The sequence below is a fragment of the Caretta caretta genome, chromosome 1 (genome assembly GCF_965140235.1).
Source record: "Caretta caretta isolate rCarCar2 chromosome 1, rCarCar1.hap1, whole genome shotgun sequence".
NCBI lineage: Eukaryota > Metazoa > Chordata > Testudines > Cheloniidae > Caretta > Caretta caretta.
In genome coordinates, this window is record NC_134206.1 from 63228948 (window position 1) to 63251196 (window position 22249).

A 22249-nucleotide genomic window follows, 5' to 3' on the forward strand; every position below is an offset into this window, starting at 1 on the left:
TGCATCTGAGGAGTTCAGTAAGCTAATCTGCATAACACAAACTCTTTAATTTTGAGTTAAAAAAATCATTCTTTGTGTTTTTTGAAAGTGGCCCATGTCAGAATGCATGTGTGTGAAGTTTTCAAGGACTCTGGTTGTTTCGTTGGTGGATCCCAGAGAAACATGAGAACAGAATTTTTAAAGGGGAGCATTTAATAATATTTCCTCTGTAAGCTAGTACGGACTTTTCTAAAAAATAATTACATGGAAAATTCAATTACCATCTGAAGAGTTATTGTGCTAAATTTGGAGACTAAATTTATCTGTGAAAAAGAGGGATTTTAGCCCTGCTTCAGGTAGAAATCTCAGTGAAACCATAACTGCAGAATTCCTACTAATGGCCCCGTTATACTACGTACCATCAGAATCTATGCTGTTGAGTGCTGTTGGAGGTATGATGGATACCTTACATTGTCCAAGCGGACATTTATGAGGATACAGATCTTTACAGGCAGTGTGAACCTGAGGAAAAATAAGTTAAATGAATAATTGCTTCCCAACATATAATCTCATTTTATGGTAAAATTGCAATAGATACAGTAGCTAGATATTATTCAGAGATGGGGTAATGTATAACAGACTATATTGCAGTATATTCAAACATATACAAACATTAAACCATAGATCTAGTTATCTATTTCTAAACAAAATATTCTGAATGCACTACTATACTTAAAAATTCTGCCGATTTCCCACTTCTAGGAAAAGCACCGAATTGCAGGAGAGAAGCTAACAAGAGATAAAGGCATCAAGGGAAAAAATGCAATTATACATTGATGAGAAGACAGTGATAGAAAGATGGAGAATTTAAATCTATACCACATGAAGAATACTACAGAAGATAGGAACAAGGGAAACAAAGTCTCAGCAATTATATATTTCAGGATAGATTAAAGACAATTAGTTTTATATTTATTAGAAGAGACTACGAAGCCAAAATGATAGACATACATATAATTATAAGGGGCACAGAGTATGTCACCAACTATTCAAGCAGATGACCTGCTCGAAACACAATGGGCCTCTAGTATAGGATGAAGTACTAAGGGCCTGATCCAAAGCCCATTGAAGTAAAAGCAAAAAATCTCCCTTTGATTTCAGTGAGCTTTAGACCATGGCCTCAGGGAGTTAGGAGAAATGCAAAGGATACATGATACGTAGCAAGGACTATTAAAGAAAAACCTGTATTTGTGGACCTATTAAAAACAACAGACAAGTGGGAGAGACATTCTAGATTATGAATGTTACACATCTGTCCAGGTCACTCACTATGAACTGATCGGTCCCCTTCCCTTCCAAAAGGTTAAATAATGAAAAATGAGAATAATGGGTAAATAACCATCCTGGCAGAATCCAAGACATTTTTACAAGCCATATGATACCTACCATAGCTTTACACCAGAGGCACTTCCAATCTTGGAGGCGTAAAACGCTGCCACAGGTCTTGTCGCAGACTGCACATTTGGCACTAACAGGCAAATTACCCTCTAACCATTGGTGAGGCATAGCTATCTGTGAGGAAGTTGTTATAAAGTTAAATACCATTGCACAGAAATTTGCCATTAAAACTACAAAAAGATCAGTAATTCAGCATCCTCCTGAAACTTTCTTCTTATTTACTCTTTGCACCAATATCTAGATATGTAAATTTCTGTATGCATGCATATTTTTGGCAATTCTAGCACTAATCTAGAAAAGAATTATATGCCAGTGGCTGTAAATTTAACTCATCTACTTTGACACAACTCACAAAAAAACTGTTTTATTTTCTACTTTTAATTTTAACAGTTACATGTATCAATAGAACTACAAGCTGTATGTCAATGAATTCCAAACAGATCTTCTGGAGAACTGGTGTCAGTTACAAGTAGACAAAGCAGGCCAAGAAAACAGCATATCAGCAAGACAAACACAAATACAACTTCTTTGCTCAAGTTTGAGGTGAGAAAGAGAGGGGCTTCTCACAGCAATTCTCAAAGCTCAGAGGATCCGTCCATACTTCCCCCAGAATTCTGTAACATGGAATTCTTCCTTCTAGAGCCCATTGATGGTAAATGCGTCTCCTGAAGAACCCCTTTATCAGGCTTTTAATATAGTATCTATAGCAATACAGCTAACTACCATTAACTTTAATGGGTCACTTAACATTTCTATACTTGCCAATTAAAAAATAAAATAAAATACCCACCAAACAATTAACTGTTGTGAAGTATTGAAAGCCTGAATAATACTTACACCGTCTTCGTCCTCAATGATATCTTTCCCAATAGAGGCTAACGTAGTCCACTTGCAATTATTTGTTGCCCTGACTGCACACCTTTTATGTGCTTTAAATTTACACACTAGAAAAAAGAGACAAATGCACTTTATATTATCTACTCCCTGATTGCAGTCTCTGTCAAGCATTACATCAACAGTTAAATTTTCAGAAATTCAGTCAAATTCAAATCACTCCATAAAACAGAGGAGTACATGTTCATGTACTGTTTCAGACAAAACACAAACTAATTAAAATAAAGAAAATTCAGAGTTCAAACTCTCACTCTGCCTTTTACTTGCTGAACTGCGTCTAGGGAATTACAGACTGCTGTTTGCTGGCTGCAAGATTACTCACTATTCTGTGTCCTCTGAAATTCTGTAAGATCTACAGACAAACCATGGAATGGCAGTCTTAAGTCGTCTTGCTCTTCTCAACTATTCATCTGTAAAACTTTAGTTATTTTAATTACTTTTAAAAATGCAATTGTTTTATACTGTAGCTTTTAAAAAAAATTTTCAATTGCCATTATAAAAGACAGCATAAATGTCTTGCTCGATATATTTTGAATGCAACCCCTCATTATATTTATCAATGGCTTTGTCACCTTAAAACTGAATTACTGCAATTGGAATACTCTGCATGAGGTTATATTTGGAGACCATTTGGAAACTTAAACAGATGCAGAATGCAATAGTCAATTTGCTTAGTTATTCATGGAAGGAGCATATTATATCTGTCCTCTGAGATTCACAGGGGCTTCCCATCAAATTTCCAAGTGCAATTCAATGTACTTATTTTGACCTATAAAAATGTAATTGTTTGAGTCTTGGCTACCTGAGAAATTGTGTCTCTGTGTGACAGCAGCAGCTGAAATCACCTGAGGCATTTGAGCAGCTAGCGCTCTGGTTTAAATGTGAAGGAAATGCTTGCCGGGCATTTGCAGAGAAGGAACTTTATACTGGAGCAAACTTTCCTCTTTGTCCAACATAGCCCTTTGCGGCACAATAGAAGGCCTGTTTTCGTAGACTTCTGAGAAGGTGGAGGATTAGGAGGGCATTTGTCTATTCATTAGGCTGGGGATTATTGTTGATTCTCATAGGTTACCTGAGTAAGGACAAACCTAATTTTTAATAGGTTTATTTGGAAAATCCATAGTTTTTTTTAATATATTATACATATGCCTCGTGCATGTGGCTTTATTTTAAAAATCTGAATAATTTTTGTTTTGCTTGATATAATTAGCATACCATGTAATGAAATCATATTGTACCAAACAGACTGATGGATTACATTTGAGTCTTTGTTAGTGGAAGTATATGAGATCATTCCATTTATAGAACTTTATATAAATTATATTTGCAATAACCATAAAAGCTTTATAAGAGCATGGGCAGTAGCAGTAGTTTCATGGGCTCCAGCGGTATCTATATCTAGCCCTCCTTAGCCAGAGGAATAGGGCCAGATTCTCAAAAATGCTCAGTACCCACATTGGTGACAGATTTCCAAAAGCGCTCAGCTCCCCTTGAGGCACAGAAATAAGGGATGGATTTTCAGTGTGATCAGCACTCTGCACTTTCCACTGGAACAGCCTGGGGAAGACTTTTCAAAGAGTACCCCATGTGCTTAGCTCACTTGAAAATCCACCACTTAATCTGGTATCTGAATGGGAGCTAAGCACTTCTGAAAATATAGCCTTGACAGTGGGTGCTGAATGCTTTTGAAAATCCAGTCCATGAATGTGGGGTCATGAGAACAAGAGCAGCACTACACACAGTGATTCACACTTTTGTCACCTGCAAAACCACTGTGGACTAACTTGTAGAGTCAACCATGAGCCCTAAGTAAGAGGCAGTGTGGAGTTGTACTGCCTGAGAAGCAGACCAGAAATGAACCTGACTCAGTCACAATCTGAAGCCTACTTGACTCTTGCTCCAGGGGAAGCAAGCTGTGCTACTTCTAGACCTAGCAGCTTACTTCCCCCTGTACATCAGCTCAATAGCGATGGTGAGCACATGGGTGGGAATAAGGGGCTGCAGAACCAAGGCTCCCCACTTCACCAACCTTGCCTGTCCTCCTATACAGGAGCAGCAACCCCACGGAGGCCACTCACTCCTACAAACAGACCTACATTGTGGGTAGCCCATACAAGGGAATAAGGGGGTTCCTTGTGCCCTGTTACTCCTTTGAGAGCATGAAAAGGGAATCCCAACCAAGCCCTGTATCTAGGCCTGAAGCTGGAATCAATGCAAAGGCTCCAGTTCAGGCAGAACGCGGCAGCAAACCTCAAGGGGACAGGCTGTTGTGAGGCTATCACACTGCGGACTGATCCCTCCACTGGCTACCAGTCTGCTTCTCTTGCCAGTTCAAGGCTTTGGCCCTGACCCATAAAGCAATCAGCAACTGAAGACCAAGCTGCATCATACCCCACATCCTCGCCATGACCCACTAAAACAGCTGTACTCTGAAACAATGCAGAGTATGAAAGCCATGACAAACACAAGAGTGGGAGGAGGAGGGAGCTCTGCTGTAGAACAACCTTCTGGAGGGGATTAGACTAATTCATAATACGATCACCTCTAGGGCATGCTGCAAAGAAAGCATTTCTCAGCATACCTGAAATGATTTTTAACAAATGTTTCTATGTATATATCCCAAGCAGAATTTCCTGTAACCTTGGAAGGGAAAGGAAAGGAATGAAGACTCCATGAGGTCCACCAGGAACTTGCTATGCAGATCCAATCCACCTGTGAAGAATGTGGATGCTCTAGTGATGGGAATGAGAGGTAGGAAATAATTGTACGTCCTCAATTCATTACAGTTCATTGGAAGAGCTACCATCCAATCAGATAGCATGGCTCTGGGTCCAATGTCTCATCAACCTGGATGGCTTGCTGCCTGATTGGCTAGGGCTATGCGTGCTAATTAGGACCTGCAAATTCAGACTCAGAACCAACCAAAAAGTAACTCAAACCTACTTATCCCCAGCATTCCAGTAAAAAGGCAAGTATCCAGTCAGGAACAGTGGATAATACCCTGGCAAGTGACCGCTCACATGTGCTCTCTGAACACCCTGCCTCTTGTCCATCTTCAAATAAGACTGCCTAAAGACAGCCACATCTATAAACCCACCCACTACCAAAAAACAATGCCTGCCATCCTGTATGTTAAACACTGTCAGAAATAAGGGTGGTGGGAACAATGACCTTTGGAAAAGAACAAATGAATAATGGGGAAGAAGACTTGCAATTTCTTTAAATTATGAACTCATTCATAGTGTCCCTTTTAGCAATGCCACCATTTAAAGATAACATTTATAAAGAAAAGTGGAATTCAACCATAACTAACGTAGAGCTTTGCAAATGTGACATTTTAAACGCTCCTATCTCAAATGATACTGGGGCTGATTAATAAATGAGTTCTGTAGCATTCTGTATATCTCTGGATGTCAACTGACAATTTTCTGATAAAGCTTAAAAGGAAAGGAAAGGAAAAATGCAGCCAGTCAGAAACCAGGTTATTCACAATATATAGTATAATTTTAAAAAGTATAAATTGTCTGGTATAGTTCTCTGATTAACTGTAATATATAACATTTTTCCCTGAAAAGCAATCAAGTAGACCATTTAATTAGTCAGCATTGTCACAGTTGCACCAACATCTGTTGCCAGATACAATAATTAAAATCTATAGCAATTATGAGGTATAATAGAAATAAAGCTAGAGAAATAATACACTGTCATGGGACCTCTTGCTTTGAAAACAAACATCTCTGTTATAACATGCAAAAAGAAAAGGAGTACTTGTGGCACCTTAGAGACTAACCAATTTATTGGAGCATGAGCTTTCGTGAGCTACAGCTCACTTCATCGGATGCATACCGTGGAAACTGCAGTAGACATTATATACACACAGAGACCATGAAACAATACCCCCTCCCACCCCACTGTCCTGCTGGTATTGTTTTATGGTCTCTGTGTGTATATAATGTCTACTGCCGTTTCCACGGTATGCATCCAATGAAGTGAGCTGTAGCTCACGAAAGCTCATGCTCAAATAAATTGGTTAGTCTCTAAGGTGCCACAAGTACTCCTTTTCTTTTTGCAAAGACAGACTAACACGGCTGTTACTCTGAAACCTGTTATAACATGGTTTTGCATTAAAGATATTTCATTTTCTTGACTGATTTATTAATTATACTGCATTGAAAAATCTGCATGTCCTGCCAAGCCTCTCTGTTGTCCTAAAAGGTTTTTTTGGTGGTTTTCAAAGAACAGCTGCTTATTTGGGAATGTTTTCCCTGACTTCAAAAGCTAAAGCCAAACTTTTGAAACTGACAAGGAGATCACTGTTCTGGTACCCATAGTTTATGTTGTCAAGAAACAAACAGTTGTCCTGTGAGAGTCCACAGAAGCTATTATTTTGTTACCAAGAATACTGGGCTTAAAAATCCACACTGAAAAGAGATTCAAACACTGACATGAAAACAACAAAATTCAAAGCACTCCAATTGCAGCCTGTATTAGGTAAACCTGTTTAGGAAAATAATTTGGAGATCCCTTGTTAGCTTCCTCATTGTCATGTAAAGTTAGTCAGCCAATAACAAAATATTTATATACTACACCCACAAAAACTATGTTAAAACATTAAGATTGAATAGTCAGGCATTCAAATATTAGGAAATGCCACAATTAAGGTTGCCTCTGCAACCTTGATTCGACCCCCCTGTGCATATGCATTATGATGGTCTTTAATTATAAAATCACATACTATATTTTCCCCACAGGACCCCGGGCTCATTCAGTGCACAGGATGGACAATGCACAAATAACAAGCATCTATTCAATGTTATCTTTTATCTGCAGTGTTCAACGTGTGGCCCTAGCCCTATTTAATCCATACTATTCAAACCCTGCTCTGAATACACAACTATTAATTTCCTTATGGACTTTTCTATGGCACTCATTGCTATAGAATCTGAGTGCTCCAGAAACATTAATGAAATTTATCTTCACATCACAACAACCCTGTGAGATGAGGAGGTGGTGTTACCCCCATTTTATAGATGAAGAACTGAGGTACAGAGAGAATACAGTCAAAAGCATCCACTAATTTTGGATGCCCAAACTGAGATGTCTAGGACCTGATTTTTCAGTGCACTTAGCAACACATAGTACTATATATGTTCAAAGCTCTCCACTCATTGACTTCAGCTGAGGCTGTGAGCACTCAGTACTTCCACAAATCAGACCCCAGGGTCTCATGTTGTGTGCCCAGAAAATGAGGAACACGCAATTAGTGACCACCAAGAAAAGTTTTGTTTAAGTGACTTGCTTAGCATCACATAGAATCCAACCCTCCAGGGCAGCATTCAATTAATGATCTTTTCTCTTCGTACAATCCACTGCCTCATTCACTTCCAATTTCTACAATAAACGAGGCAGAAGTCCTACCACCCACAGCCTCCTACACAACAAAATCCTTATTCGTCCTCAGAGGAGGTCCACCGTGTTCACTGAATGAGGTAAGGGTCCTATGGAAAAAATGTGTGATTATGTAACTGAAGACAGTCTCATAATACACAGGTACCACCAGGGGGATGGATTAAGGTTGCACAGACAACCTTAATTCTGACATTTCCTAACTTTTGATTGTTTGACTTTGCAACCTAAAAATGTTAATGTAATTTGTGTGTGTAAGAAATAAGGTTGAAAGTGTCTCATTTGCACTGAAGTCTTTAACTTACCAGATATGACTGACATTGAATTGTCAATGTTAGCTCTGTTATGAAAAATTTATCGACTCTCTCTAATGCTATATTCAGAACTAAACCTGGGTTGAGTTTACTCTATTTGTATTCAGAATACACATAAGAGCAATATTCCTTAGAAAGTGATATGGACAGGAGTACAGAAGCACCAATAAATACTAAACTTATTAGTGGTGAGTGACTGAGGCCAAGGAGCATTCTTAGGGTTCTGTGGGTTATTATGGTTCTTTGTCTGAAAACTGTCTCTACACTTAACCAGCCTCCTAAATTCAAGACTCCTAAATAAGGCAGACTTCACAACTTTGAGGGAAAGAGAAGTTTGGAAGGGATGGGGAATGAGAATTTCACTTAACTCAAATTATTCTGCATGGAATTTCAAAGCAAGGCACATCATGAATTTTTCTGTATTACTAATGTCTGTGCACAAATGCAATAGGAATCAGGATGTTATTCACACCAGCTAGATGCAAATCTGGACTTGTTGGCATCACATTTAGTGGGATGATTCTGATAACGGTAGATAGTGTACTTAGAGATAAAAAGGAAAGAAAAACTGGAGGAATAGCACTGTATCGCAGAAATAATTATGAGCTACAATTAAACAAAGAGGAAAAAAACACCTTCAGACCAGCAGGACTGGAGGGAATGAAATATTACTGGACCATTTCTCAAAAGTTTTTAAGCTGCAAGATACTAATTGAGAGAATTTTGTTTAGCTACAAGGTAACAAATACAGCTAACCATGAATCAAAGAATACAAACAATCTAAGTTACACAAAAGACAATTCATGTGCCAGAAAGCAGAAACACCAACAAGAAGGAAGACATCCTGGATCTACTGATAAGGAGAAAATCACTGAGTACATGTGAACAACAGGGAAGCCTGGAACCAGTGACCATGCACTAATTGAATTTAGCATAGAAATGATTATTAGGTATAATAGAAATTATACAGAAGTACATGGGTGTCAAATTTCACGCATGACCATTTTAGCAAATTAAAAGAAACAAGCGAGTAAGATGTAATGGGAAGAAGTGGCATTGAAGATTTCTGGGTTACTCCTAAAAGACATCATACCTCCTACATTACCTCTGATAAAAAGACTGTGTAGTACAAGAAATGGCCAACATGGTATTACAAAGGACAGCTCAAGCAACATCAGATTTTAAAAAAATGTTCTGGAAACAAACAAGGGAGACAACAAAGCAAGGACTTAGTCATGTAGGACTTACAAAGAAAGTCCAGGAAAGCAAACAACCAAAATGAGCTTGTTAGCCAAATAAATTAAAGGGGATTAACTGTGGCTTTTACAGGTATACAATATCAGGAGATGAGGTGGAAATACTGCAATACTAAAAAGAGTCAATCCATAGATAAATTAGAAAGATTAATTTAATGACTAGCTGAGATACTCCTTTTATGAAATTTGCCCTCAATAAGATTAAATTATATTTGAATGATTAGAAAGGAAGGAAGACTCTGTAAATATAAATTAAGAACAGGTGAAACTGGTGAAAGAATAGTTGAATATACATACATAAACCTGTCCAGATTATATACATTCTAGAATCCAAAGGACATTCAGAAACAAATTACTCTACCACTAAGAATTAGACCTAAAAATCATGAAGAAATTGAGAAGTAACCGAAAACTAAAATAAAAGTAATATTAATTTTCAAAAAGGGAAAAAAGAGCGATCCTGGCAATTACATTGATGTAAATGTAACAGCCAGTCCTAGCTAACTATAAGAACATTAAGAAGCAAAAAACAAAGGTACTTAACAGCTAGAGGACAATGGACTACAAAAGTTGAAATCACCGAATCATGGAGTATAGGAGAAATACATGAGCTTACAAAAAATAATTCTTGCTAGAAAAAACTTACTCTTTTTTATTAAATAAGTAGAATATTAGCTCTTAAAGGGGACATAGTAGATGCAATATATTTGAATTCTGATTAAGCATTAGATATTGCGTCCCCTAAAAACTTCATGAATGACTGAAAACTATCTGAATGACTAGGGAAATTAAATGGGAAATGATAAACAGCAGTGACTGTGGGAGTCAGCTACACCATCACTAACTTCTGTGATATACGCAACCCCCAGGGAGATTACCCATATTCCTGGAGCTCTGTGTGCTGGTGACCTCCCAAGCTGCCCTGGTGACCCTGCCAGGAAGGATCCTGTCTTTTAAACTCAGACCTTACATTTACCCCTGCTGATTTCCCAGGAAAAATGAGTAAATTCCCAGTATGGATTACGAGAAGTAACTTGGTGTGAGCTGGAGGGAGCCGACCCTGAACACCACTTCATACTCAGTAATGTACCCAAGTTAGACAAATTGAAGAGGAGACTGAACCCTGCAAGCAGGCCTGGGACTCACCAGCCCCTTCCCCCAGCCAGTCCTACCCTTTCCCTGACTGGCCCAAACTGCTCCAAAAATGCTTCCCTCTCCTGAGCTCCCAGGGAAGGGCATCTCACTCCCTACTGGGTGCTGAGCAAACTCTGAGTCTGCCCTTGTCTTCCCTTTCCTACCAGTGACAGTGTGCCTCTCCCTGAGCTACCAGCACACAGAGCCCCAAGAATCTAGGGAATCCCCTTGGGGTTTACATATATATTCATAACAATGTCCTCAGACAGTTTCACCCCACTGGATGCCTTCAGATGGTGAATACTAAAGGACAGGGACCTGACACTGGATTTAGCACAGTTTACTAGCTATGTAGCACTGAGTACAGATAACAGGAACAGAATTCTATAGGTAGTTAGGTAACATATAATTTAAAATCTATTTCTGTATAATATACCGTGTAATAACTGATTACCATATTTACATTATTATACAGCAGCAAGAGTTTGCTGGGCAGTTAACTATTTTGTAATTACAGGTCTAACCATTATTATAAAGAGTATTTAGAACATAGTTTTCTTCCCAGTGAAAAAGCAATACCAAAACGTGTGTGTAAATGTCATATATATTCCATAAGGACATATATGACACTTAATTTACTGCCACATTCCAGGAAACAAGGTAGACATATCACTGAAGTTTTCACAGAAGTTACAGTGGAAAGCCAATAAATGATAAAATAAAACTGAATATTTTCAAGGTTATTATAGAAATGTGCCTGTACTAGATAATTCCTGCACTCTAGTTTAACAGTGAACATTTAGACCCATCCCATTTTTTATTTATGTTGGATATTAGCTCTTTAATTATCAAATTATGAAAAACATATAAATCATTTTTTTTCTATTATATGACCAGTGAAGAAGCACATTTTACCCTCCCTGCCTGTACTACAATATCAGTCAGCAGCAAGAGAGCAGCAAATCAGACAAAAACTCGGAAGAAATAAGGTCATGGACCCAACTAAGGAGTTAACTGTTGTTCCAGATTTTTGCCGATGAGAGACTAACAATATTTTTATTTTTTCCTCTTTTCTTTTAAAGGAATGCTATAACAATTCTGAAAATAGAGGAAAGAAAATGTTGCACTTTTGCTCCACATCATGTTTAAAGTGCAAATCAAAGTAATCCCATCTTCTCAAAAACCTTACACTCAGGCAAGCACATACAAAAAAAAACAAAACGGTATTTGTAGCAGGAGGAACCTTTTATATTGACATGAACTAGAAAATAACGTCCAGAGTGTGAATAATGCGTGTCATATTGTTCGCATTTATTCTAACCAACAGAAAGGTTCCTTTCTATAGCAATGAGTAGGTTTCTTCTTACTCCATAACATTTTCAGTACTTAGACTTAGACTTAATTTTTTATTAGCTTATGGGACATTGTAAGGAAAAATATGTTGACTTTACCTTCACAAGACAGGCCATGAGAAGTAACTCCAGAGAGGCTTTCTCTGCACACATTACAGAAGGTAGGTCGGGCATGGGAGCAGGCGTACCAGTTATGCATCCCTGAGAAATGTTCCACATTAAACTGTGCGGTCTAGTAAGGGAGAAGTTAAGACAAATTTGCAAGTACAGAACACAGCTACAGAAACTGCAAGTACTTAGGAGTTCCATATTTATGCTGGAAAATTCAATGTGGAGAAGTAAAGGAGACTAAAAGCTCTCTCAAAACCAAGAGCCATAGTAGCATGAATTGTACTGGTAAAATAAAGGTTTAACACGAAACTGCATTTTAACCTTACAGGTTTTTCACACTCCACAAGACTGTATGTCTTGGGTTCTGCATACCATAGAGCTTGGTATATTAAATCAATATTTATCCTGAAAGAAGAACAACATGCACTGAAAGGGATATTATCTTACCTCATAATGTTCTCTAGACTGTACAGACTTCAGTGAGCTGATCCAGTCCTCCATCTCTTTTCTGTTCTCAGCACACAATATTAGCCTCCGGAATGGAGTGATTATCTGAAAAAGACTTCTCAATGTAATGATTCTGAATTTCATAGATAGGAGAGATCGTTACAGAATGTAACATCTGACAAGCCAATTTTTTCTCTCTGATAATGCAAGTGAAATGCATACCCTAAAACTATATGATAATGAAAACCTTGAATATCAATGAGTTGTGGTTTTTTTTAAATCACTGTCTTAAAATGGCAAAGTGAACTTTTCTCATTTTAAATTCCCAGGTTTTGTATCAGGCTTTCACATGGGCTTTAAAAAAAATGTATTAATTATGTCTCTTTTTCAGCTCTTTATCCATATTTAAATGTAAAACTCCCTGCAAAGCTCTAAAATTGCTAATAAATCTTTCCATAAATTATTTTAAACAGATGTCAGTTCTGTTTCATAACAACATTATAGCAACTGCAAAGTCTATAATTACTGTAGGCGAAGACAAATCATACTGATACACAAAAGCCGGAGATTCATAAACATTCTGCGCATTTCTCATTTCAACATTGGTGATGACATTGTATTTACATAATTATTGTAATCAAATATAAAAACTTGATTTATGAGTTAATATAGGAATACACCTACACAAGCTGTATAATCAAAAGAGACAGAGCAAAAACAAACAGTTCAAACCCTATGCAATGGTGCCTATGCAGAGCTTCAGTGCGCTCTTGGAACAGGTTGATGTTGTGCAGGGTTCAGTAGTCTGGATTTAGATCTTAGAGACTGTATTCATCTTGAAATCTGAAGACTGCTGAATCTTGGAGATTCAGAGTAAAGGTGTTTTTTTCTTCCCCCACTAGTAGATAAACAATTAAAAATAACAGAAAGGCACCAAAAACTATCAGCTAACTCCCACAGAAATTATTTTGAGCACCACACTAAAATAGATATTGTAGTTGCTTTGAGAACAATGAAGGAATTTAAAATAAAAATCTAAGCAGCCAAAGGAAGAAGAGTCATTTGCTTCTTCTGCAAAAATTAAAAAATAAAAATAAAACCTTGTTCAGTCTGAACATGTATTTCATTGTCCATATTGCCTACATTTGGAAATTATCTAAGTAAAGCGAAGGCATAAACCACAGGAAAACTGTTAATTTTCTCTCATGGTGTTATAATGTTCTTGTAACATTTACAATACATACATTAGTAAGTAATTATTTACAACTGTTTTTACTCACCCGGTCACCACGAGATAGCCTCTGCTCCTGGTTTGTGCTATGCAGTTCTTCATTAAGCTGAACTGCACTTTAATATATCTGACAAGCAACCTAACTGAAACACAGCAGACTACAAGTCACATGGAAGGGCAGCACAAACCTTTAAGCTTTTTTTTTTTTAAATATACAAGCTGCACATGAAACTGAAGGACTCCACTCTGTTTTCTATTTCCTTCAGTCTTCCCCACCCTTTTTTTGATAAGACTTATTAACATCTGTCCACTTCTCTTCCTGACTAAGAGTTAATGCAAAGAGCACATCTTCTCTCATTTGTTAGGAGCCAAATGGATGCTTTATTACTTCAAAATGTTTTTCTATGACAGCTCATCAAATGAAGCACAAAAAAGTCATTAAACCATAATGTTTCCAATAACAAGCACCGGGCTTCATTGAACTCATAGATATTATTTGTACAAATACTTCCCCCAGTCTTTATTTCCCAATATACTGTACGATATCATAATAAAGATACCCTTTTATAGCTTTAAAGTAAGGACAAGGCTGCCTTGGTCACACAGCTAGGTCAGAGCATTTCATGTTAATTCCTGCCTTCTGACTACCAACAGACAGTGTAGTGAAACACATTTAATCCAAAAATACATTTAACTACCTTTGCTCCTTAAAGTTCCTCTTGAAAAACCCTTGATAATCTTTCCAAAAAAATACAGATAAAATACATATATATCACTGATCTCTTATCTTTAGTAATATCATTCACATAGAATCCCTTAATTGAAAGGGACAAAAAGTCTCTTTGCCAAAATAACTCATGTATAACCATACCAGATATTCCTGTAACAATACATTTTTATTTAGTATTTGTTCATATAAGTTACAGCAGGCTGTAGTAGAGTCATTAAGTTATACAATTGATGGCTACATATGAATGTTAGATAAATTATTATTAGAGCTATTAAAATAAACACACTGGAAAGTTGGAAGAGCCCCACATATTTGTAGATACAGGACGTAAAAGGCTATGAAGACTAATCTACTTATATTCTTTCTGCTTCGCACACTTCCAACAACAAGCTTCAAGGAACAGTCAGTCTGGTTATTGTAAGGGAGCCAGACATACAAAACAAAAAGACAACCTGATGTTATATGAAATAAAAATACCTATGCTGGAATAACATTAAGTTTCTGACCTCCAACCAAGAGAAGCAATGAAGCTATGAATTCAGGTTCTCTCTATCCTTAAGGGGTTTCCTGGGATTGAGAATGATCTTAGGTACCATACAATACCCCATCCTTCTCTTCTCCATTTATACTGAAGGCCCCTCTATATGGGAATATTCACAAAAGGTAAGCTGAATCGACTACATTTGACTAAATTTAAAGTGTATTAAACCTCTGTGTGGATGCTTTAATTCAGAAATAAAGTGCTCTCAGTTCACTTTAAAGTATACATACAAATACATTATTTCAACAATGACTCTTTTCCAATGGTATTGCACTGCAACATCATATTTAGTTTCTTTTCTATTATTACTCAATCCTTACTCCACAGATGGGCTCCCCTACTCAATTTGTATTTGTATTTTTTTTCTCTTCTCCCTGGAATTGGAAGAGAAAAAGTACCGAAAACAGCAACAAAAATTATTAGGGACATGGAACAGCCTCCATAGGAGGAGAGAGAGATTCATAGACTTTAAGGCCGAAAGGAGCCATTATGATCATTTAGTCTGACTTCCATATTGCCGGCCGCAGAACCTTGCCCACCCACTCCTGTAACAGACCCATAACCTCTGGCTGAATTACTGAAGTCCTCAAATCATGATTTAAAGACTTTAAGTTAAAGAGATTCCGACATTTACGCTAATTTAAAACAGCAAGTGACCCGTGACCCATGCTGCAGAGGAAGGCAAAAACCCCCAGGGTCTCTGTCAATCTGAGCCGGGGGAAAATTCCTTCCCAACTCCAAATATGATCAGTTGGACACTGAGCATGTCAGCAAGACCAACCAGTCAGACACCTGGGAAAGAATTCTCTGTAGTCATTCAGAACCCACCCCAGCTCTGTCCTATCTCCAGCCACTGGGGATATTTGCTACTAGCAGTCGCAGGTGGGCCATATACCATTGTAGTCTTATCATACTATCCCCTCCATAAACTTATCAAGCTCAGTCTTAAAGCAAGTTAGGTTTTTTGCCCCCACTGCTTCCCTTAGACAGCTGTTCCAGAACTTCACTCCTCTGATAGTGAGAGCCCTTCATCTAATTTCAAGCCTAAAATTGTCGATGGCCACTTTACATCCATGTGTCAGCATTGGCACTTAGCTTAAATAACTCCTCTTCCTCCCTGGTTTTTATCCCTTTGATGTATTTATAGAGAGTAATCGTATTTCCCCTCAGCCCTCATTTGGTTAGACTAAACAACCCAAGCTCTTTGAGTCTCTTCTCCATTGCTCTGATCATCCTTGTAGCCCTTCTCTGCACCTGTTCCAGTTTGAATTCATCTTTCTTAGACATTAGCCTTTTTCATAGCTGCATAATATTGGGCTGCTCCTAGTCGTCGTGCCATCAACCAATACACCCAGGTCTTTCTCCTCCTCCAAAAATTCTTAAGCAAAGTAAGCAGTCATGGGATAAAAGGGAAGGTTCTCTCATGGACTGGTAACTGGTTAAAAGATAGGAAACAAAGGGAAGGAATAAATGCTCGGTTTTCAGATTGGAAAGAGGTAAATAGCAGTGTCCCCAGGCGGTCTGTACTGGGACCAGTCCTGTTCAACATATTCAGAAATGATCTGGAAAAAGGGGTAAACAGTGAGGTGGCAAAATTTGCAGATGGTACAAAACTACTCAAGATAGTTAAGTCTCAGGCAGACAACGAAGAGCTACAAAAGGATCTCTCAAAACTGGGTGACTGGGCAACAAAATGGCAGATGAAATTCAATGTTCATAAATACAAAGTAATGCACATTGGAAAACATAATCCCAACTATACATATAAAATGATGGGGTGTAAATTAGCTGTTACCACTCAAGAAAGAGATCTTGGAGTCATTGTGGATAGGTCTCTGAAAACATCCACTCAATGGACAGCGGCAGTCAAAAAAGCAAACAGAATGTTGGGAATCACTGAGAAAGGGATAGGTAATAATCATACTCGTTCTATATAAAACCATGGTACACCCACATTCTGAATACTGCATTCAGATGTGGTCGCCCCATTTCAAAAAAGATATATTGGAACTGGAAAAGATTCAGAAAAAGGGCAACAAAAATGATTAGGGGTATGGAACAGCTTCCCTTGAAGGAGCAATTCATAAGACTGGGACTTTTCAGCTTGGAAAAGAGATGACTAAGGGAGGATATGATTGAGGTCTATAAAATCATGACTGGTGTGGAGAAAGTAAATAAGGAAGTGTTATTACTTCTTCTTATAACACAAGAACTAGGGGTCACCAAATGAAATTATTAGGCAGCAGGTTTAAAACGAACAAAAGGAAGTATTTTTTCACACAATGCACAGTCAGTCGTTGGAACTCTTTGCCAGACGATGTTGTGAAGGCCAAGACTATAACAGGGTTCAAAAAATAACGAGATAAGTTCATAGGGGATAGGTCCATCAATGGCTATTAGCCAGGATGGGCAGGGATGGTGTCCCTAGACTCTGTTTGCCAGAAGCTGGGAATGGGCGACAAGGGATGGATCACTTGATGATTACCTGTTCTGTTCATTCTCTCTGGGGCACCTGGCATCAGCCACTGTTGGAAGACAGGATATTGGGCTAGATGGACCTTTTGTTTGACCCAGTATGGCCATTCTTATGTTCTTGATGTTAGTACCTAAGTGCATGGCCTTCCACTTTGCACTATTAAATTTCATCCCATTCATTACTCCAGTTTTCAAGATTGTCCAGATCTTCCTGAATGATATTCTGTTCCTCCTCCATATTGGCAATACCTCCCAACTTTGTGTCATCCACAAATTTTGTTAGCACACTACCACTTTTTGTGCCCAGGTCAGTAATGAAAATGTTAAATGAGATTGGTCCTAAGACCGATGCTAGAGGAACTCCACTATAACCTCCCTCCAGCCTGACAGTTTTACTTTCAATATGACCTGTTGTAGTCTCCCCTTTTACCAGTTCCTTAGCCACCTTTCATATCTCTTATTAATCCCCATCTTCTCCAATTTAACTAATAATTTTCCACGTGGAACTGTATCAAATGCCTTACTGAAATCTACTGAGTTCCCTTTGTCTAAAAAATCAACTATCTTCTCAGAGAAAAAGATCAGGTTTGTCTGGCACGATCCACTTTTATAAAACCATGTTATATTTTATCCCAATTACTCTTTACCTCTATGTCCTTAACTACTTTCTCTTTCAAAATTTCTGACAAAACCTCAATATGATTGAGGTCAAACAGGCCTGTTGTTTCCTGGACCACTCTTCCCCCTTTCTTAAAAATAGGTACTAAATAGGTACAACCCCTGACTTTTGGATTCATTAAAAATCCTTGCTATTGGACTTGCAATTTCATATGACAGTTCCTTTAGTATTCTTGGATGGAGATTATCTGGGGCCCCCAATTTGGTCCCATGAAGCTGTGTGAGTTTGATTTCCACCTTGGATGTGATAATTTCTACTTGCATATCCTCACTTTCATTCCTGCCACTACCTCTAAACTCCTCATTACCCTTATTAAAAACTGAGGTAAAATATTCATTTAGGTGTTGGGCCATGGCTAGATTATCTTTAATCTTCACCCCATCTTCAGTGTTTAGTGGTCCATCTTCTTCTTTCCTTGTTTTCTTTTTAGTTATATGGTTATAGAACCTTTTACCATTGGTTTTAACTTCCTTTGCAAGGTCTAACTCTGCTTGGCTTTTGGCTGTTCTCACTTTTTTTCCTACACTTTCTGTCCTCCAAAAGGTAGCTCTCCTTGCTAATCCATCCCATCTTCCATTCCTTATAGGTTTTCTGGGACTGTTCAGTTTGAAAGAGAGATGACTGGGGATATGACATAGATCTATAAAATCATGAATGATACAAAGAAAGCAAATAAGGAAGTGTTATTTACCCCTTCACATAACACATGAACAAGGGGTCACCCAATGAAATTAATAGGCAGCGGGTTTAAAACAAACAAAAGGAAGTACTTCTTCACACAACACACAGTCAACCTGGGTAACTCACTATCGGGTTGTTGTGAAGGCCAAAAGTATAAATGGGTTAAAAAAAATTAGATAAGTTTACAAAGGATAGGTCCAGCAATGGCTATTAGACACAGTGGTCAGGGACACAACCCCATTCTCTGGGTGCTCCTAAACCTCTGACTGCCAGAAGCTGCGACTTGATCAATTTCCCTGAAGCATCCGGCACCGGCCACTGTGGGAAGACAGGATATTGGGCTAGATAGACCATTGGTATGACCCTGTGTGGCCATTCTTACATTGGCAGGGTCTGTCCTCAGATGTTTCTAGTACATCTCAATTTTTGTGTCATCTACATATTTCTTCCTCTTTCTAGATTATTAATGAAAATATTAAACAACATGATCTCCCATAGCAATCAATGTAGTACCTCCACTTACCCTTATCTGTATGGCATACAACATGCTAGGTGCTTTACAGAAAAGTAAAAAAACCTAGGTCCCAAGCTGGAAGAGCTTCAGGTGCAAATATTTCTATGCTTCCCCTATTGTTTCCATCCCTGAGGTTATCGCAAATGAGAAGGCGAAAAAAAAGCTCTTGCGATGACATGTTTTCCAAGCTCATGCAGTCCTCCCGCACTGATAGGGCACAGCTGAATGCATGGAGGCATTCAGTGGCAGAGTCCAGGAAAGAGCAATGAGAAGAGGCAGGATGCAATGATGAGGCTAATGGGGGAGCAAACGGACATGCTCAGGTGTCTGGTGGAGCTGCAGGAAAGCCAATAAGAGCACAGACCACCGCTGCATCCACTGTACAACCACCTGCCCCTCCTCCCCAAGTTCTATATCCTCCTCACCCAGACACCCAAGAATGCAGGGGGGGAGGGAGCTCCGGGCACCCAGCCACTATACTCCAGAGGATGGCCCAAGCAACAGAAGGCTGTCATTCAGACAGTTTTGATTTGTAGTGTAGCTACAATAAGCAATGTGCCATGTGCTTCCCTCCTCCCCTAGCCCACCCGGGCTACCTTATCAGTTATCTCCCCATTTTTTTTTAATTAATAAAGAAAGAATGCATGGTTTCAAAAGAATAGTGACTTTTTTTCCTTTGCCAGCTGTGATCGAAGTGGGGAGGGTGGTTGGCTTACAGGGAATTAAAATCAATGAAGGGGGTGGGTTTGCATACAGCAGACACACACACAACTGTCACACAGTAGCCTGGGCAGTCGTGAAACTGGTTTTCAAAGCCTCTCTGATGTGTAGCGCGCCTACCTGTGCTCTTCTAATCGCCCTGGTGTCTGACTGTTCAAAATTGGCAGCCAGGCGATTTGCCTAAACCCCCCACCCTGCCATAAACATCTCTCCCTTATTCTCACAGATATGGAGCACACAGCAAGCAGCAATAACAATGAGAATATTGGTTGCGCTGAGGTCTAACCTAGTCAGCAAACAGCGCCAGCAAGCTTTTAAACGTCCAAAGGCACATTCTACCACCATTCTGCACTTGCTCAGCCTACAGTTGAACTGCTTCTTACTGTCCAGGCTGCCTATGTATGGCTTCATGAGCCATGGGAGCAAGGGGTAGGGTCTCCAAGGATAACTATTGGCATTTCAACATCCCCAACAATAATTTTCTGGTCTGGGAAATAAGTCCCTTCTTGCAGCTGCTCAAACAGCCCGGAGTTCCTAAAGATGCGAGTGTCATGCACCTTTCCCAGCCATCCCACGTTGATGTCGGTGAAATGTCCCTTGTGATCCACCAGTGCTTGCAGCACCATTGAGAAGTACCCCTTGCAGTTTATGTACTGGTTGGCAAGGTGGTCCGGTGCCAAGATAAGGATATGTGTTCCATCTATCACCCCACCTCAGTTAGGGAAACTCATTGCAGCAAAGCCATCCACTATGACCTGCACATTTCCCAGAGTCACTACCCTTGATAGCAGAACGTCAGTGATTGCATTGGCTACTTGAATCACAGCAGTCCCCACGGTAGATTTGCCCACTCCAAATTGATTCCCGACTGACCAGTAGCAGTCAGGCGTTGCAAGCTTCCACAGGGCTATCGCCACTCACTTCTCAACTGTCAGGGCAGCTCTCATCTTGGTATTCCTGCGCTTCAGGGTGGGGGAAAGCAACTCACAGAGTTCCAGGAAAGTGGCTTTACACATGCAAAAGTTTTGCAACCACTGGGAATCATCCCATACCTGCAAGACTATGAGGTCCCACCAGTCTGTGCTTGTTTGCCAGGTCCAGAATCGGCCTTCCACTGTATCAACCAGCCCCACTGCCATCATGATATCCCAATTGCCATATCTCATGCTTTCAGGGACGTCTGTGTCCATGTCCTCCTCACAATCGTCCTTGTGCTGTCGTCTCTTAGCCAGGTTCTGCAAATGATGCAGTATAACGTGCAAGGTGTTTACAATGCTCGCAACAGCAGTGGTGAGCTGAGCAGGCTCCATGCTTGCTGTGCTATGGCGTCCGCATGGGTAACCCAGGAAAAAAGGCGCGGAATAATTGTCTGCAGTTGCTTTCATGGAGGGAGGGTGGGGAGACTGACAACATGTACCCAAAACCACCCACAACAATGTTTTTGCCATCACGCATTGGGAGCTTAAACCAGAATTCCAATGGGCAGCGGAGACTGCGGGAACTGTGGGATAGCTTCCCACAGTGCACCGCTCTCTGAGTCGATGCTAGCCACGGTGGTGAGGACACACTCCGCCAACTTAATGCGCTTAGTGGGGACATACACAATCGACTATATAAAATCAATCTCTAAAAATCGACTTCTATAAAGTAGACCTAATTTTGTAGTGTAGACATACCCTGTAGGGTAAGTAACTGTTCTTTCCTCTGGGTGACTGTCCACCCAGATTCCACTCTGGTGACCAACAAACAGTTATCCTCATAACTCATATCCTCAGGGCCAGTTGGGAATTTTTAGACAAAACTTTTTTCCATTGGAAAACAACGATTTGTCAAAACAAACTATTTGAGGGGAATAGTTGGTTCCAATTAATTTCCCATTTTGAAAAAATATTGAAAAAAAGTTGAGATTGTTAAAATGTCCTGTTTTGAAATTTATGTTTATTAAAGGTTAAAAAAAGGTTTTTTTAGATATAAAAGGTCAAATTGAAAACAAAACATTTTGAAATTATTAAAACAAAGCATTTTGATTGACCCAATCTCTTTGTGGAGGGTGGGGGTGTGGGGGGGGGGTCTGAAACAGTTTGAGTTGAATTTTTTTGTCCCAATTTGGGATGAGAAAAATTTTGAAATCTTGAAAAACTCTTGCAGGACAAGAAAGCCATTTCCCACCCAGCTCTAGCAGATGCCCAGGTGAGGAGTGACTGTACAGCAGCTCTATCAAAACTGCCATCGACCCTGGAAATTTCTGCCAGCAATCAGTGGTAAACTGAAGTTGTGAATCAAAGTCCATGTTGCTACTCTACATATCTCCGGTATGGGGATGTTAC

At 39.2% G+C, this 22249-nt stretch overlaps 1 protein-coding gene across 4 annotated transcripts in view; it reads right to left on the reverse strand.

Annotated features, from left to right (window-relative positions):
• The window catches only part of DGKH (diacylglycerol kinase eta), a 265194-nt gene that overhangs the window by 76865 nt on the left and 166080 nt on the right, over window positions 1–22249 (reverse strand). For all 4 annotated transcript variants that reach the window (XM_075128739.1, XM_075128731.1, XM_075128734.1 and 1 more), the window contains exons 5-9: window positions 12352–12456; window positions 11893–12025; window positions 2275–2381; window positions 1426–1551; window positions 399–501 (exon numbers count right to left, since the gene is read on the reverse strand). In XM_075128739.1, coding sequence (XP_074984840.1) covers window positions 399–501; window positions 1426–1551; window positions 2275–2381; window positions 11893–12025; window positions 12352–12456 — 574 coding nt within the window. The remainder of the gene's footprint in view (window positions 1–398; window positions 502–1425; window positions 1552–2274; window positions 2382–11892; window positions 12026–12351; window positions 12457–22249) is intronic.